Genomic DNA, 18314 nt, shown 5'->3' on the forward strand with positions numbered 1-18314 from the left:
TGTGAAAGGGGCCTAATTGTGTGAAGTGAAAACTATAATAAACCTTTAATCGTGACAAATCCAGTGCTAAGCTTCACTATGCCACCAATCCACCACTGTGTGCAGTGTCTGCTCACCTCCAATTTTTGGCTGAAATTGGTTATTATGTACTGGTTGCAGATCCACCCTTTGACTGTTAGTGCTCACTTCCCAGTGTACGTCCCTTTAAGAGACCGGATCAAGCTGCCTCCAATCACAGTATAGCTGAGTGATGGAATTTCAAACAAAACCACACAAGGCCAGGGTATAATGGCAGATTTTATAGTGGAGGTAGGTTACAGAGGGAAGCAGGCAGCCCAGCTGTGACACCAATCCTAGCCTTGTGTGGAATTGTTTTGAGATCCCTTTATTTTTGTGGTTCACTTAAAGCAGTGGTTCTCAACTCCGGTCCTCAGGACCCACTAACAGGCCAGAATTTAAGTATTACCTTGGGGAGATGCAGACTAGAATACTGCAATCACTGAGCAGCAAATGATATCACCTGTGATGTATTTCAGTTATCTTGCAAACCTGGCCTGTTAGTGGGTCCTGAGGACAGGAGTTGAGAACCACTGACTTAAAGGGATAGCCCCCCACTACATTTTGATTTTACATTTCATTAAAATGACCCCGAAAACAACTAGGATAAGCATCATGACATTTCCAGCACAGTTACTGTAGGAGACAATGACAGTGTCTGTTCAATGGCATAACTTTTAAAACTGCTGAATTAATGTACACTGATAATTATTACAACTGTATTTAGTTTTGAAGGATATTGCACATTTATATAAATTATTATAAAATGCTTAAACTCTAAAGGTAAAAAAAAAAGAGAAATTATTTTACAACAGAATAAAAAAAAGAGACAGAGAAGTAGATTATAGACAATTTGAAGGTACTGATTTGTACAATGTAGACCTTTTTAAATCTGATCACAATGTCAGGTAAAGCAACCAGCACTGTCTTGCCCGTAGCAATGTTGCAGACTCTAGCAACATGAAAGCGAGAAATAAGTTTCTATGGTCAACAAATCCTGTTCTTACAATCAGACACTCTATAGGAGGCCCATATCATGATAGCCTTTACACTAAATTTGGATGTATAAGTGTCCTATGAAAATATTCATATAGGGAAGTCTGGATTAGAACAAGTCCATTATGGTCTACAGATCAAATTGTTCATCTTTACTGGAAGCAATTGCTTTAACCATCGAACAAATGCACCAATCTCATATCTTTTACCTATTTGTTTTCCATCTTACACTATTTAGTATAGTGCAGAGACCTCCTGACCAGCTTTTGAGCTCTACCATTGCATGTTGACTTGGTATAACCTGCAGCAGGCAATGCACCATCCTGGTTTAAATCGAGTTTGCCGCATTCTCCATGTTTGTCCACTTTCATGAAATAATACATTTCTTAGGCTGTAGACCATTACTGCTCTGAGCTCTGAAGGTTTCTGGGGAAAAAATAAACATGAAAATATCAAGAGACATCTTTCCTTACATTACCATTGTTATAGCAATAGACTAGAAATCAAAGTATAGGGAGTGGCGCTGTGTTAGAACAAAGGGTGTGGCTTGTAAAATTAACAAGTGCTCTAGTGTGTGATATAATCGCTTCTTAGAAGTGAAGAAATATGTTATAATATGAAACTCCCAAAAATCAATGTATCCATATGTAATTAGTAAGAAATCCTTATTTAGTGGTAGAGGGAATTTACAACTATATGTGCAAGCAGTAACACAAATTTAAATTATCACCATTATATAACATGTGTTGACAATAATATATAAATCTACTAATTAGTACATATAAAGTGACAAATACCAAGTGGTGCTGTGTATAAAAACTGTGGTTATCAAACCATTGTGCATTAATGTGCAAAAAACATTTAAAAATTGTAAATCATTAATAATGTGTAAAATCCACAACTATGTGTTAAAAGAGTCCCATATACTGTTTGTTGCAAAGTGTTTGTAACCGTAATATAATGTGCCATGCACCAAATCCCCGTAGAACTCGTACAGAAGGTCCCTCTTTGGTGGTAAGGAGCCATGCTGTAATTATTGGCAATCACCCCCCAATGTGGTTGCACTCACCAGAGTACTCCACCCCTGCAGGGGTACGAGTGTATGATGTTGATACTGTTGGTCTCTCTGATTATATGGGTGCCAGTATCCTTCCACGCGTCCCAATCCAAAGCAGCTACTCGCATACAGAGAGATGGGGACTCAATGTCCCTTGATGTAATGTAGGTCCCCACTAGATATCCACTTTGATGTTAAAAAATAAAATAAAAGGTTCCACATAGCGTGATTCTGTTTAAAATGGATTCATTTATTTATATTAAACAGTCCAGTCATATAAGACTGATTTCACACTAACGAATAAAAAACACTTTAAAATTAGTGTTCCCGGAGAGGAGAGGGAGCTCACAGGCTCATATGCTCTCCACGCAGTCCGGGGACGCAGCGCTAGCATGAACCACCGCTTGCGTTCCACCGGTCAGATATCCAGAACCACGATCCGTGGAAGTGACTTCCGCGGATCGTGGTTCCGGATATCTGACCGGTGGAACGCAAGCGGCGGTTCATGCTAGCGCTGCGTCTCCGGAATGTGTGGAGAGCATATGAGCCTGTGAGCTCCCTCTCCTCTCTGGGAACACTAATTTTAAAGTGTTTTTTATTCGTTAGTGTGAAATCAGTCTTATATGACTGGACTGTTTAATATAAATAAATGAATCCATTTTAAACAGAATCATGCTATTTGGAACCTTTTATTTTATTTTATTTTTTAACATCAAAGTGGATATCTAGTGGGGACCTACATTACATCAAGGGACATTGAGTCCCCATCTCTCTGTATGCGAGTAGCTGCTTTGGATTGGGACGCTTGGAAGTATACTGGCACCCATATCATCAGAGAGACCAACAGTATCAACATCATACACTCGTACCCCTGCAGGGGTGGAGTACTCCGGTGAGTGCAACCACATTGGGGGGTGATTGCCAATAATTACAGCATGGCTCCTTACCACCAAAGAGGGACCTTCTGTACGAGTTCTACAGGGATTTGGTGCATGGCACATTATATTACGGTTACGAACACTTTGCAACAAACAGTATATGGGACTCTTTTAACACATAGTTGTGGATTTTACACATTTTTAATGATTTACAATTTTTAAATGTTTTTTTGCACATTAATGCACAATGGTTTGATAACCACAGTTTTTATACACAGCACCACTTGGTATTTGTCACTTTATATTTACTAATTAGTAGATTTATATATTATTGTCAACACATGTTATATAATGGTGATAATTTAAAATTTGTGTTACTGCTTGCACATATAGTTGTAAATTCCCTCTACCACTAAATAAGGATTTCTTACTAATTACATATGGATACATTGATTTTTGGGAGTTTCATATTATAACATATTTCTTCACTTCTAAGAAGCGATTATATCACACACTAGAGCACTTGTTAATTTTACAAGCCACACCCTTTGTTCTAACACAGCGCCACTCCCTATACTTTGATTTCTAGTTTTTTGGGGGATCACTTAGGTGTCCCCTACTTACATAGGGGGGCTGCAGGTGTAAAATAGTCTGAAGCGCGGATCTGTTTATATATTTATAATTGTTATAGCAATATTAGTAACAGAAAAGTAAGTTGGCAAAAGAAACCCCCAAAAAAATTTTTTAAATATTATAGAACTGTGACAACAGACTGACAGTAGCTACTGATGTGGACTCCATAAATGTGAGAATTATAGCGATATGTAGGTAAGAGCAAAACACGAGGCAGATGATGCTGTAGGCCGAACAGTAACTTTTTTTTCTTTAAAATAGGGCATTTGTTCTGGGTTTATTTAGGTTCAGTACCAATGCAATCAGTTTCTGGCAAAGTCCTAACTAATTAAAACTAATTGATCTCTAGAGATCTGAAGTGCATAGGAAAGGAAAGGAAAGGAAACGAAAGGGATTTTCAAAGTTTTCCTGGAAGTGAAATTCTTTTTAGAAGAAATTAGACTCCTGAAGGTTGTGCAATAATTCTTCTAGGATAAGCTGGGACACATTTTTATTAACAAATCTCATACCATGGAAAGATGATCATTATAATAACCTCCTAAAATGTGCAAGGGATCATATTATATATACCATATTGGCACGCACATTAATTTTAAGAGGGAAATTTCGGGGGAAAAAAATTAAATTTTTAATAAGGAACTTTGAAGCAAAATAAGGGTCAGTGCCCATCTGCAGCCTCACCATTGCCATCAATGCAGACTGACCAATGCCCGTCTGCAGCCTCACAATTGCCATCAATGCAGCCTCACAAGTGCCATCAATGCAGCAGCCTCACCACTGCCTTCAATGCAATAGCCTCAACATTGCAATCAGTTTAGCCTGATCGAAGCCCATCTGGAGCCTAAAAGGGACAAGGAGGGGGGCGGGATGAGCGTCGACAGATCACATACAGTGAGAATCTCCTATGACAGACAGAGCAGTGGTCCAATGGCGGCCCACGAGACGGGACGTCCTATTACAGAGGCCTGCCAAGTAAACAGGAGATTCTCACTGTATGTAATCTGATGGCGCTCGTCCCGCCCCCCTCCCTGTCCCCTCCGAGGCAGCTATTTGCACCCGATTTTTTTGGGTGAAAAAGTGTGTGTTATACGCCAATAAATACAGTATTTATGTAAAAATTATATATTTATAGTGTGTGTATCATCATTTTAATATAATTTATCCTGGTGTTGCAGTGGGCAGCATTGTAAGCTATTCAGTCTAAAACACTTTTCCTAGGCCACAAACTCTAAGCTTTCTATGACACTCTAAAGGCTTGTACACACTATAAGAAAACTGGACGAACATTTTCATCCAAGGAAGGATCGTACGATTTTCTGGTAGTGTGTACACAGCTTTCAACAACTGATTCCGACTTTCTGAACGAAAATTTCCAAATGGGACAAACTCCAACATTTTTCTTGTTTGGGAACAGAACGAACGATTTTCATTCAATGTGTACCATTTCGTACCATTTCCGTACAAGAAAAATCAGAAAAGAAAGACTGCACGTGATCAGAATCAATAAACAACAACAAAAAGCCTTTGTCGTGTAAGAATTTTCATACATTATTTCCTTCCTTGGTTCCGACTTTGCTGTGATACAACTAGGAAAATCAGATGATCGTTCACCCAATTTTCTTATAGTGTGTACCCCACTTAAGGCTTTTCCACAGCAAATTGGAGTTTGTTTTTGCCCTGTATCATGGCTCTCATCAAGTATGTGTGTAAACCACCCAATGCCACATGATCCACCTATTTTATTTGTATTGAGAGGAGAGGTGACTCTGCTCTGCAAGAAAAGACTGGGGACAAGGGGAAGGGGGTGGCATTTGGTGGCCCAAAGTGGAGGTACTGCCCCATTCAGAAGTTGATCAGAGTGGAACCTGCAGTCAGTGACACATGCTGGGTGTTCTATAGCTATCTACTCATTGTTCAGACCTGCCATCACAGCACCTTGCAAGAGAAGTTTTTCAGCATCAAAGTCTTTAGCAGCTCTGATGTGTCATGTTACCAAATGCTGAGTGGTATTAAGTAAGTCAATGCTGGAAGAATGCAGTACTCTAAAATGTTTTTTGTTTATTTATTTTATAGCCTGGCCCACCCTCCTATTGGCCCATCACTATGGCAGATGGCTTTACTGACCAACGTGGGAGGGGTGAGCCAGCCTTTGACACTACCAGGAAGTGTTAAAGCTTGCAGGTTAGAGGGCCTCAGGTTTTGGGATCCCATAGTGCTCTAATAGAAAGCTGGAGATAGGTGTAGACACCTCTATGATTCTGGCCATTTGCATTTTTCAAAGGATAGTGAAACATCATTAAAGTATAACCATAGCTCCCAACTTTCCCTGATTTCGATGGACTGTCACTGATTTGGAACAATGTTCCTCTGTCCCTCATTTTAGTCTGATCTATATAGTTGTATATAAAACGCACTTTTTATATATCAAAAAGTGTTTTCCAGCGCTAAACCTTTCATCATATTTCTAAATTGCTGCATTTGTAAATTCCAAAAGCCAATATAAAGGAATAGTAGAGGTAAAAAAACACTTGTGGATTTAACCTATCTTGTTTTTTTTTGGTACAATTCTCCTTTAAGAGGGCGTGGCAAGGGGTGTGCATACTTTTGCTGATAGGTGTCCCTCATTCCCAACTCAAAAAGTTGGGAGGTATGGTATAACTATCACTATGTAAATATAGTAGGAATATGGAAATATCTATATTTACCAGCCATTTGTTGATGTCCCATTCGAACCAGATCTTCATATAAAGCCTTAATTGGATTTTCTTTTTTCAGCAAAATTCCATGCAACCAGATGAGAAGCATCCTGTTTCCATGTTCCTTGTAACTTGCTTTACCTTAGGATGAAGATAACATTACATTTCTGCACTGTGATCATGTGGATCCATTTATTTGTAAGTTAAATCAGTATTGATTTCTTAGTGGAATGGGGAATGTCAAATTTCTGTAAAAACCCAATGGGAGGATTTTCCCTCATTCCTGTTCATAATATGATGCCCGTAAAAGAAATATGGGAGAGGAGATGAGGTCACTAAGACAGGAAAGTAAACATACATTGTAATCCTCATGTATTATCATATATCATATTTGTATAAAAATAAACAAAATTTTTATGAATAATAAAATTGATACATAATACCAGTTTAAATTAACAAAACTAAGCTCCAGCCATGTTTTTTATTCCCTTTGATAAGCAGTTGTCACCAGAGCAGGAAGACCTAGACCAGGGGTGCTCAACCTTTTCGAAGAGCGAGGGGCACTTAAGTGATTTAGTAACCGATCATGGGCCACAATGAGCTATTGGGTTTTACTGCCCCCCAAACCACAAATGTTAATGAGCCCTTAGGCCCCTTTCACACTGGGGCGGTGGGGGCGTCGGCGGTAAAACAGCGCTATTTTTAGCGCTGTTTTACCGTCGTTTTTGTGGCTGTATTCGGCCGCTAGCGGTGCGGTTTTAACCCCCGCTGGCGGCCGAAAAAGGGTTAAAACCGCTCGTACAGCGCGGCTATAGCCGCGGTATTGCCGCGGTATAGCCGCGCTGTCCCATTGATTTCAGTGGACAGGAGCGGTTTAGGAGCGGTGAATACATCGCTCCTTCACCGCTCCAAAGATGCGGCTCGCAGGACTTTTTTTACCGTCCTGCCAGCGCACCACTTCAGTGTGAAAGCCCTTGGAGGCTGTTTAGGGGCGGTTTGCAGGCGGTATTTTTAGCGCAATAACGCCTGCAAACCGCCCCAGTGTGAAAGGGGCCTTACTGTCTTGAGACCCCTATAAGGCTGCTTTCACTCTAATGCACAGTGTACATTGCACCTGCAACATTCTTGCTGGTTAGCTGCGCTTTGCCATAGACTTCTACTAAATATTGCAGGTGTGGTGCACTTTCTGAAAGTGCACCAAAATGCCTGTATTGAGGCGTTTGTGTGCTTTCAGAAATCGCATCAAGCCCGCAGGATATAATAGAAGTCTATAGCTCAGTGCAGCTAATCCACAGAAATGCCTCAGATGCACTACACTGCACCTGTGGATCAGTGTGAAAGCAGCCTAATAACCCTTTCTTAAAAGTGCTAATATGCCCATTGCAAAACTGATGTGATGTTTAATAAACTGACCTTTTTCTCTTCCAGCTTCTAGGAAGGTCCCAGGGGAAGTGCACTTGGTATCACTCCACCTGGGACAGGAATTGGCGCTACAGAGGAAGCATTGGCTTATGCGGCTTATGCTTCATCCTCAGCTGCTGGCTTCCTCCACTGCCAGTGCCAGCTCCATGCTGATGCTGTGGGATGGTGGATTGGCAGCCCGTGATTTGGGCTTGCCACTCCACCATCCCAGAGAATGAGGTTGCACATCAAAGGGCTCTATTGGCCACGGGTTAAGCACCCCTGACCTAGACAGTGCTAGTAACCTGACAGAGGTTTTACTGAAATGAAGTGTCCTCTTGCAGTCTGAGTCCTCACTTAAAACATTTCTCATTACTTCCTGTCCAGACAGGAAGTGAGGGAAAATCTACCCCAACAAGAACAGCGACCACAACAAAAATCTGACATAGGTTCTCATTTCCTTCCTCACTCTGTCCATAGCTTAGAGGGAAGCTAGGCCAATTAACATACAGAAAGTATTAACATTATTTTAAAATATTATTAACAACCTCTACCAGTTCAGTAAAGCCTGGTTTTCTTTCATGGTTGACCTCCTGCCCTGGTGACTTATCTGGGTCAGGGTCCATCTTTACCTGTCCACTGTGTCTCAATGGCTTTAATTTGTGGCTCTGTGAACTTCCACAGCAGCGCCAGTTTCTTCCATTCGTCAGGCTTCAGGTGCTCATATGCTACACTCCAAAGAGCTGAGCGGAGCGGGCTTGTTTGTGATGAGTGGTCTTGTTTGAATGTCATATACTGCTCAGAGTTAGTACCTTCTATAAGCTCCTGTGAGGAGGAAAACAGAGCAAAAAACGAATAAGAGGAGAAATCAAAAAGCATGTTAATAAATTTATCAGGAATTTTCTGAGATCAGCATGTTGGGCATCCTACTATACCCTTTAGCCACTGATAGGAAAATGTAGCAATGCTTATACAGGAGAGGGAAACATGGGGTGTCCAGCCAATGCATATCACCAGGCAGATATAAAATACACAATTTCATGCAGCTTTGTATTTAACAATACAACATTAAGTTTATATTATGCAACAAAATACATTAAATCGCCCCAGGACTTTGAATGCAGTTGGCCAACAAATGCAGTCTCAAAATTTATTAAAATTGTTATGCAAACATAAACAGCATGAATCATAGCTAAGCCACTGAAATGATACATACAGTAAAAAATGTAATTACACGTATCAAGGTATAACATGTAAATTGCAAAGTACACAGGCATGAGAAGTAACCCAACGCGTTTCACAAGACCATGCTCACTTCATCAGGGGTAGATGTGTGTGTAGTACATCTGTAGGGGGTATAATGAACCAAATAGGTATCAACACAGAGATGTTATTGTGACAATTAGTCAAGAGGGTCCAAAAATGCACGGCCCTATACTTACCAAAGGCTGGATCAGACTTTATTATAGTATTACTTATTACTATTATATTATTAATAGATATTGGGAGATCTTTGGTGACACACACCCCCATCCTGGCCATGTCTGACCCCCATTTGTGCTTTGTTGGGTTGGTTTTTCTTCTGCCTCCTTAGCTCCCGGACGCTCATTACTGCCACCTCTGGGTATTCAGCATTTGGTAGTCTGATCCAGCCTATGGTGAGTATAGGGCCATGCGTTTTGGACCCTCTTGACTAATTGTCACGATACCATCTCTGTGTTGATACTTATTTGGTTTATTATACCCCCTACAGATGTACTACACATGCATCTACCCCAGATGAAGCGAGCATGGTCTTGCGAAGCACGTTGGATTACTTCTCATGCCTGTGTACTTTGCAATTTACATTTTATACCATGATACGTGTAATGACATTATTTACTGTATGTATCATTTCAGTGGCTTGGCTATGATTTATGTTGTTTATGTTTGCATGACAATTTTAATACATTTTGAGACTGTATTTACTCTGTCAATTGTTGGCTAACCGCATTCACCTCATTTAAAGTCCGGGGCAATTTCCTTTATTTTTTCGCATATATTGGGATGGAGATGGTTTGCAGGTGACATCAGACCTTTTCCTTTTTGTAAGTTTATATTATATTTATTTTCTCTTTCTTATCATTTTTTGTTTTTAACCACATTACCTCTTTAAGGTATTTGATCACCACTGGGTTTCTTATTTTTTATTATATAAACGAAAAAACAATATGTTGTATTTCCTGTAATAAAACATATCCAATAGAAAAACTGAATTGCTTCAAACATTTAGGCCAAATTGTAGAATTAAAGAATACAGTGGAGCCATCTGCCCCCCTGCTAATTGGGCCATCTACATACTCCAAATGGATACACACTTTAAAGTGGTTAGTGTAGAGCCTTACATATACCCAGTGAAGTGACAAGCCTCAGGCGATACATGGAGATTAAACTAATCCTCCTACATAAGTCGTACCTGTTTATCTGCAGCTGTTTCTCCTCTACAGCCCTTCAAAGCACAGGATTGCACAGCACCTGTCAGCTACAGAAGTCAGTGGGCGGGGATCTGAAAATAGCTGCAGTACCAATCCCAGCTGCAGCTGTCCCCTGCCAGCTCAGTGAGAACTGAACAATCAAAGACCATTAATCGCTCATTTCTCTGTATTCAGTCTGAAGAGAGCCGGTGACTGTAAGTCATTGGCTCTCTGCTCTGCCCCTCCACTGGAGCACTGTGCTGGGGAGGGGGCGGGATAGGGTTGCTACTTCATCCCTATAAACCCGAACACACATGAATTACACAGGTTCTGAGGCTAATTTAATGCAGATAAGGGACCTAAATGAGTTTAATTACCACCTTAATCAGCCTCAGAACCTGTGTAATATGTGTTTGGTTTTAAAGGGATGAGATGGCAACCCTAGGGTGGGAGTCAGCTGCCGGTCCAGGCGTCTGGGTGGGTCCCGACTGTTAAGTCGGGATCTTTCTAGAGCAGGGATCTCAAACTGGCGGCCCTCCAGCTGTTGCAAAACTACAAGTCCCATGAGGCATTGCAAGGCTGGCAGTTACAAAGCATGACTCCCACAGGCAGAGGCATGATGAGACTTGTAGTTTTGAAACTTCTGGAGGGCCTCCAGTTTGAGACCCCTGTTCTAGAGCCTGGACCAGCTAAGTTACTTCAGCCAATGCCAGGCTTTAGCCCACTGTTGGCTGAAAAGGGGTCACAGGACTGCAGAATGAGGTGCACTTCTGTGATCTATAGGACAAGCAGGCCCAAAATAGCTTTGTTCATACTTTTTCTTTAAGTATATATTATTGTTACCATCAAGACACATACTACTACTCTGTACCATAGTATTATAGATTTTTTAGTTCTTACCTTTCTCCATGTGTAGTATCTTTCTGCTTTAATGATCATATCCACAATCAGGAAGTGATTGCTTCTTGCTGATACACCTAGTGCTGTTTTACCTTGCTGCCGAATTGAAAATAAAAATGTAGTCACTAAGGATAAAAACAATTGCAAAAAACAAGGAATCAAGGAATTCTGACATATCACCAACAATTAAACTCTTTGGATTTATTTATTATATGCATTTATTTAACATATACAATTTATACAGCAGTTTACGTTCACTGTTCACATCAGTCTCTACCCTCAAGGAGCTTACAATCTAAGGCCCTTATGTGACATTTATACATACTAGGGCCAATTTAGACAGGAGACAATGAATCTACCAGCATGTCTTTGGAGTGTGGGAGGACACCCCTGCAAGCACAGGGAGAACATGCAAACTCCATGCAAGCAGTGTCCTGGCTGAGACCCAAGGGCAGCAAGACAGAAGTGCTAACCACAGGCCACTATGACCTCTCTAAATGCATATGGTATGAAGTAATTCATCCTCTGAGAACAAACACAACACAGACTCTAAAGTCAGGTTTCAGTCACTTTATAACAGCTTAGAACCACCACATGTATTTACATAGGAGGGCTGGCAGGTTGCCTAGCTGCCATAGAAGATAAAGGGCAAATGAACTGTGCCTTTGTTGTGAAGATGTATTTCTCCACAGTGTCTATAGCTGCAGAGGCGAATAAAGGCTTGTTTTAAAGTTATTTTACTGCTTTTCAGAATATGTAAACACTTTATTGTGTATAGTGTGGGCATGGGATAACTTAAACCACTTGCTTCAATAAAGCTTTTATAAATAGCGTGCACTTCAAGTGGTTAAAACAAGATTACAGCTTGTACAGCCACCCAATCACTTTTACAGTCATAGGCGTGTGCAGGGGGTGTGCCAGGTATGCCTGGGCACACAGTAATCACCCCATACGGCACAATTCCCACCTGCTATTTCACCAAAGCTCCTCAAATTTTTTTAAAAAATAATAAAAATATCAAATGTGCATGTGTGTGTGTTTGAGTTTTGGGATACATACCCTAATGCAATAGGCTGCACACACCTATGTTTACAGTACTGAGAATGGGGTGCCATCTCCCACACCTCCACCACCACATACCCACACATTCCCCACCACCACCCATGGTTGTTTTTAGACTCTCTCACTCGATGGGAACCCGTGACCATGGTAACTCACTTTAGGATGTCAAGTGTGAGGAGCATTTGTTCCCCATTCTGATCTGCAATGAATGAACCAGGAAGCAACAAGCACAAGCTATTATTGCAAATAAGCAAAACAGCATAGGGCAGCTATCACCTAATGCACATGGTGAAACCTGGATCATCTCAGGATAAATTTCTCTCAATTTGGCAACCATAGCTCAAATGCTCCCCACCACTCAGCAGACCCAATGCCTTCTTCAACTCTGAAACCCCGACTTGCATCTCCACCTTGAATGAACATCTAATCTTTTCTATCTATAAACATTTAAAGCTATAATGGCAACCTCTGAGGACCCCCCTTACTTTTTTCCCCTCCCTTTAATCCCCCCTTCTCATTCTGCCGTCATCTCTCCATAGCGTTCTCTTCTTTTGCTCCCTTCTGGTCTTCTCTTCCCATTTTAATCTCTCCACTCTCTCCAGCCTCATACTTACACCTTCCCCCTCTCGGAGCTAGATATGTAGAGTCATTTAACCTAGACCATCTATTATTCTAAATGAAACCTCTGGCAACTATTTTGTGGCATATATCTTCAAACTAGATCTTGGTCTCTCTGGTGCGCTTATGTTGCTACACTAATTATGGTATCTTGCCCCTTATCTCTCAGGATATTGTATTTGATTATTATATATTTCTGCTCATGACATTTAATTTGGCTTTATAAGCTATAAGCTCTAATTACCTCAGAACTTACGTTAGTCTTGTGTAATGTACATAATCTTACCTTATCTGCAATCGTGAGATCACAGCCAGCTATAAGAAGCCTCTCTACTAAATCTGTGTTCTTCAGTTCAGCTGCTAGATGCAAAGGAGTCTGTCGCCTCTGTGGATAAATAAAGGAAAAGAAAGTGATCAGCCACAGTGCCTACTGACTTGGGGAGGACTGGGCTGGGGAAGGGAACATTTGCCCCCTGGGCCAATATTAGTGGGATATGTTGGGCTGATGGGATCTGATTAGCGGTGCTTCACCATTCAGACCTCAATCAAAGTGGGTTTTTGCAGTCAGTGACAGCTGTTCAGAATTATTTATCTACCTGCTCTTTATTCAGACCTGTGATCACAGCTGGCGACTCTGAAGTGTCATGTGACCAAATGTCAAGAGCTTGAGGAAGAAGGCAGATGTTGGAAGACGCAAAAAGCTGTGTCACAACAGACGATGTCCTTTTGGAATACACACCATTCACCAAGCCCTCCAGTCACAGTACACTTTCTTTAGCCACCAAATTGCATTCCTACAATTTAAGGGGGTGTTTGTGCCCAGGCCAAAAGTTTTCCAGTCCTCACCAGTATAGATATTAGATGACAGCAGGACATTGCATGAAGAAATATTGTAGGGTGGGACTACAATTATGAGGTTCAATTAGGCACATACAGTGATTTGATGCTTATTTATTAAACTAACACCAAATGATTATACTCTCCATACTTCTTTTTAATCCATATTATACTTACCACATTGATTGTATTAATATCATATCCAGCCTCTAAAAGAATGTCTACTATATCCATATGATCATTCAGGATAGCCAAATGGAGGGGAGGGTTCATATCCTGTAAATTAAATAGAACAATTAAGGAGAAATATAAATATACTGTATATGAGCTTACATGGAGGTATCTATAAATATACTGAGTTTATAGTCTTTGAGTTGTTGTTGTTTGGTTTGTCTTTAAGGGATCTCTGTGAAATGTTTTACAAAAGATGAAAATTATGGCACTGCATATACAGTGCTTCCAGGTTCTGTACTATAGTGGAACTGCAGAAAATGCCAAATATTATTATTATTATTCAGGATTTATATAGCGCCAACAGTTTGCGCAGTGCTTTACAACATGGGGGCAGAGAGTACAGTTACAATACAATTCGATACAGAAGGGATCAGAGGGCCTCGTTAGAGCTTACAATCTAGAAGGGAGGGTCAAGTGGAACAAAAGGTAAAAGCTGTGGGGGATGATCAGATGGAGAAAATGAAAATACAGTTGTTAGGTGTGGGTAGGATAGGCTTCTCTGAAGAGGAGGGTTTTCAGGGATCGTCTAAAAGCTAAAGGAGTAGATGATAATCAGACAGATTGGGGTAAGGAGTTCAATAGGATTGGAGAGGCTCTGGAAAAGTCCCGGAGGTGATGAGGGAGCTAGAGAGCAGGAGGTCTTGAGAAGAACGAAGAGGACAATTAGGTTGGTATTTTGAGATTAGATCAGTGATGTAGCTGGGGGCAGAGTTGTGGATGGCTTTGTAAGTAGTTATTAGTATTTTGAATCTAATTCTTTGGGTGAGCGAAAGCCAGTGGAGGGATTGATAGAGAGGAGTAGCAGACACAGAGCGGTTGGTAAGGTGGATGAGTTTGGCAGCAGCATTCATGATGGATTGAAGGGGGATAGATGTTGTGCCATTAGTTAGAAAGGGGCATATTTTGGAGATGTTGTGGAGGTTGAGGTGGCAAATAGTCTGCCATTAGTGTAATGCAGTACAGTTCCCAGTGATTCACAGTTATCAATCTATTATTCAATTTATAAAATGCTTGGTGCTAATTGGTACCAATAAGTATGGTGAAAATATTTAAAAATGACCAGATGTTTATTGCCTTGCATTTGATTTTTATTTTATTCTCTTATATTTAAGGGTGTATAATTAAATAGTTTTGGTTTACCTGGTAAAGAAATAGTTTAGGTTAGCACTTCTGCCTGGCAGCACTAGGGTCATCAGTTCCAAGTCCCAATCGCAACACTACCTGCATTGGGTTTGCATGTTCTCCCTGTACTTGCATGTGTTTTCTTTGGGTATTCCAGTTTCCTCCCACACTCTAAAGACACACCCAGAGGTTAATTGCCTCCTTTCTAAATGGCCCTAGTATGTGTACATATGAATGTGAGTAAGAAACCTCAGATTGTAAGCTCCTTGAGGGTAGGAACTGATGTGAATGTTCATAAAGCGCTGCATAAATTTTCAGCGCTATATAAATTCCTGTAATAAATAAATAAGGAATTATTTGGTTGGTTACTATTTCCAACAAAGATGATTTTTTTAGGCAGCTGGAAAGCGAACTGATCATCAAACCACTCATAACTGCTATATAAGTTGTAGGTAGATATATTTGTCACGGACCCCTCGTCCTCAACAGGATTATGTCTGCTGTATACGCTTCCTTTGTCCGGTACCAGCACGATCCAAGAGCCCTTAGCCCACCCAGTCACAAGCCATAACTCAGTGTCAATAGGAAATGCTGAGTCCGGTGTAGTTGTACAGTGAGTCGGGTTAAGCAGACCCAACTGGAGTTCTCCGTCACCCTATGCCCCTAATAGACACAAGGTTACTTACACATAGGAGGGGCTGGGGGAGCTGGACAAGGAACTTCCCAACCTCTTTAAGGTAAGCTGGGTTCCACCAGCCCCCCCGCTCAAAGTGACTCCCGTCACAATATTGGATCTTTATAAAATACACAATGCATTTGTGTAATTCATTATAATACATTGAAAGTATGCTTTTTAAGGCTGGGGAAAAGTATGTTCCCCACTTTTGATGTTAGCAGCCTTAGCCACCTTTAGTTTTGCAGTTTTAACAATGTATGCCACTCTTCAAAAGGTATTCAACCCAGAAGCCTGAGCTCAAACTGCTATATAGAGCCAAACTGACCCCTGACACTGCTAGGATGGGGGGCGCCAAAGTATATTGAGAATCATCAGAATTGTCTGCAGGGAAACTGTTATTTCCAGTAGCACATCATTTTGTTTACCACAATATCATTGCTTCGGTATAGATGACATTGTCACATCACTCGTAATAACATCATTATTACAGCAGGGCCCCAGGCCATTATGGGGATTTCCAACTGTGCTGTAGCCAAAATCATTTACAACACTGAACTCCAGTTTTATTTAATCACCCATCTACTGTAAGTATAATCAAATGCAATGTAGAGTCTCTAACATAGAGACAGGCCAAAGTTTCCATTACTTACATTAGGTTTTGCAGTTAGGTCAATGTTGTTTCTAATAAGGAAAGTGACCAGGGATAAGTAACCCTTTTCCGCTGCTATGTGCAATGCTGTGTAGTCATCCTGAAAATATAAAATATAGTAAACAGCACTGTTTGCAATGCCACATTAAAGATAATGTATGAGGGTAATGTGTACAACTAGATTTGTTTGATTAAAAGTTAAAACATGTTCATTTGATTTTCACAAAGGAAGAACCAGAATATATTTCACACAAGTGACAAAAAAAACAATATAAGGTCAAGTTAAGGCCCAACTAGAGTCATATTATAATTTATTTTTCATTTTGGATAGTGAGTAAGAGCTAGTTTCATTGTCAGGTTTTTATCACTGTCTGTGTTTTATTAGGGAGAATACCCTCCTTTTTGTACTGCTGACACAGCGCAAACATTGGGTGTCACTTGGACAGGAAACATAGCACAAAAAATATCTGGGAGATGGTTTAACCTGGACTTTCTCAACCTTTTCAACACAGAGAAACCCTTAAACTAATATTCTGGCCTCGGGGAACCCCTGCTAAAAATGTCTATATCTACAACTCATGATACATTAGAGTGATGGTTAGTGGGAAGAATGCTCCTTAAACTTGTGGTCATTAGTAAGAATTACCCCTCTTACAGATAGCTAAAAAGATCAATGGTGTCAGTGGGAATTTATAAGAGAGGCAAAAATTGCTTATTGCTCAAGGAACCCCTAGAAAGCTCTGGAAGAACCCTAGTTGAGAAACCCTGGTTTTGTTTACTAAACACATTTGCTTATGTTGCTGTCTCTGTCTATCGAAGAGATATCTCATCACCTCCTATTATTGTGACCCACGTTTTACTTGGACAAAAAAAATAGGGTTTGTAACCTTTAGTTTCCATAAAAAAGTAAAAAAATAAATATTTGGATGAAGTTGGGCTTTATGTGTTTAGGGTACACCTCAAGGATCATTTTAGGAGTTTGGTTAAATAATAGCATAGATAAAATATGTAGACACAGTGCAAAGCTCAAACGAAGGGTCCTTGCATGCGTGATGAAAGGTTCATGTGCATTCTTGAAATGTCTTTCTGTGTAATTGCTGTTATACACCATGACTATTTGGAAGTCATTGCAGCACCCTTTTAACCATACGGTTGGTTCCAGAATGGTGTGCAAAAAAAAAATTCTCCATGACTAAGTTGGGGATTAAACTTTAAAGCGGTAGTAAAGTCACTTCAAAAATGTAAAGAAATGGGCCCCCCTGCAAGCTTAAATCATAATGTACTAGAATGCACTACATACTAGTACATTATGGCAGACTCACTGGCACATGGAGCCGTCCAGCACTGCGCTGTAATGGATCTCGCTTGTAGCCGGTGATTCCATGTTCACCTGGTCATTCTTCTGAGATTCTTATCATCGGCCACTTAAATGGCTGGGCTGATATCACTCCCATGCATGCGCACAGGAGTCACATCGCCGTATCACACAGAGCAGGCCATAAACATGTTCATGCGCAGCTCAGATCACATTTACCAGCTGACAGGCGGGGGGATTTATGACAGAAGAGACTTCTAGGGTCTCTTCTGTTATAAAAACCCTGCCTGTTAGTAAATTTTATAATTGTGACTTTACTACCACTTTAATTGGCAGTTTCAAGGTTAAGTGATCCATCAAAAAAACTACTAGTGCCACATGCCTGGCACCAAACTAAACAATTACATTTCCACAGTCAAAAGATTATCAAACACGTGGGAATTTTTGTTCAGTAGTAATATACACAATGTTTTCCCTGTGAAAGGTTTAAGGCCCTCCTCTAAAAAATACTTACATAGGTTATAGTGTTGATGTCGCTCCCAGCTTGCAGTAACTGATTGGCACAAGATTCATGTCCTTCTTCCACTGCCAAGTAAAATGGTGTGGCCCCATCCTAGAGAACAATAAAAGAGGTCATATCGTCACACAGGAATGTACTTTACTGTCATGAAACAACTACTGTGTACAACATTTAGACCAGTCATATGGGTAGATTGTTGAATAGATTCAA

At 40.5% G+C, this 18314-nt stretch overlaps 1 protein-coding gene across 1 annotated transcript in view; it reads right to left on the bottom strand.

Moving 5' to 3' along the window:
- Window positions 1-762: 762 nt before the first annotated feature.
- Window positions 763-18314, bottom strand: part of ANKDD1B (ankyrin repeat and death domain containing 1B) — a 97484-nt gene continuing 79932 nt past the window's right edge. Inside the window, exons 8-15 of the mRNA XM_073624041.1 lie at window positions 18099-18197; window positions 16271-16369; window positions 13766-13864; window positions 13038-13136; window positions 11072-11167; window positions 8351-8543; window positions 6327-6458; window positions 763-1479 (exon numbers count right to left, since the gene is read on the bottom strand). Of these exons, the coding sequence (XP_073480142.1) occupies window positions 1421-1479; window positions 6327-6458; window positions 8351-8543; window positions 11072-11167; window positions 13038-13136; window positions 13766-13864; window positions 16271-16369; window positions 18099-18197 (876 nt within the window). The 3' untranslated portion in view covers window positions 763-1420. The remainder of the gene's footprint in view (window positions 1480-6326; window positions 6459-8350; window positions 8544-11071; window positions 11168-13037; window positions 13137-13765; window positions 13865-16270; window positions 16370-18098; window positions 18198-18314) is intronic.

Source organism: Aquarana catesbeiana, linkage group LG01 (assembly GCF_042186555.1).
Source record: "Aquarana catesbeiana isolate 2022-GZ linkage group LG01, ASM4218655v1, whole genome shotgun sequence".
Taxonomy (NCBI): domain Eukaryota; kingdom Metazoa; phylum Chordata; class Amphibia; order Anura; family Ranidae; genus Aquarana; species Aquarana catesbeiana.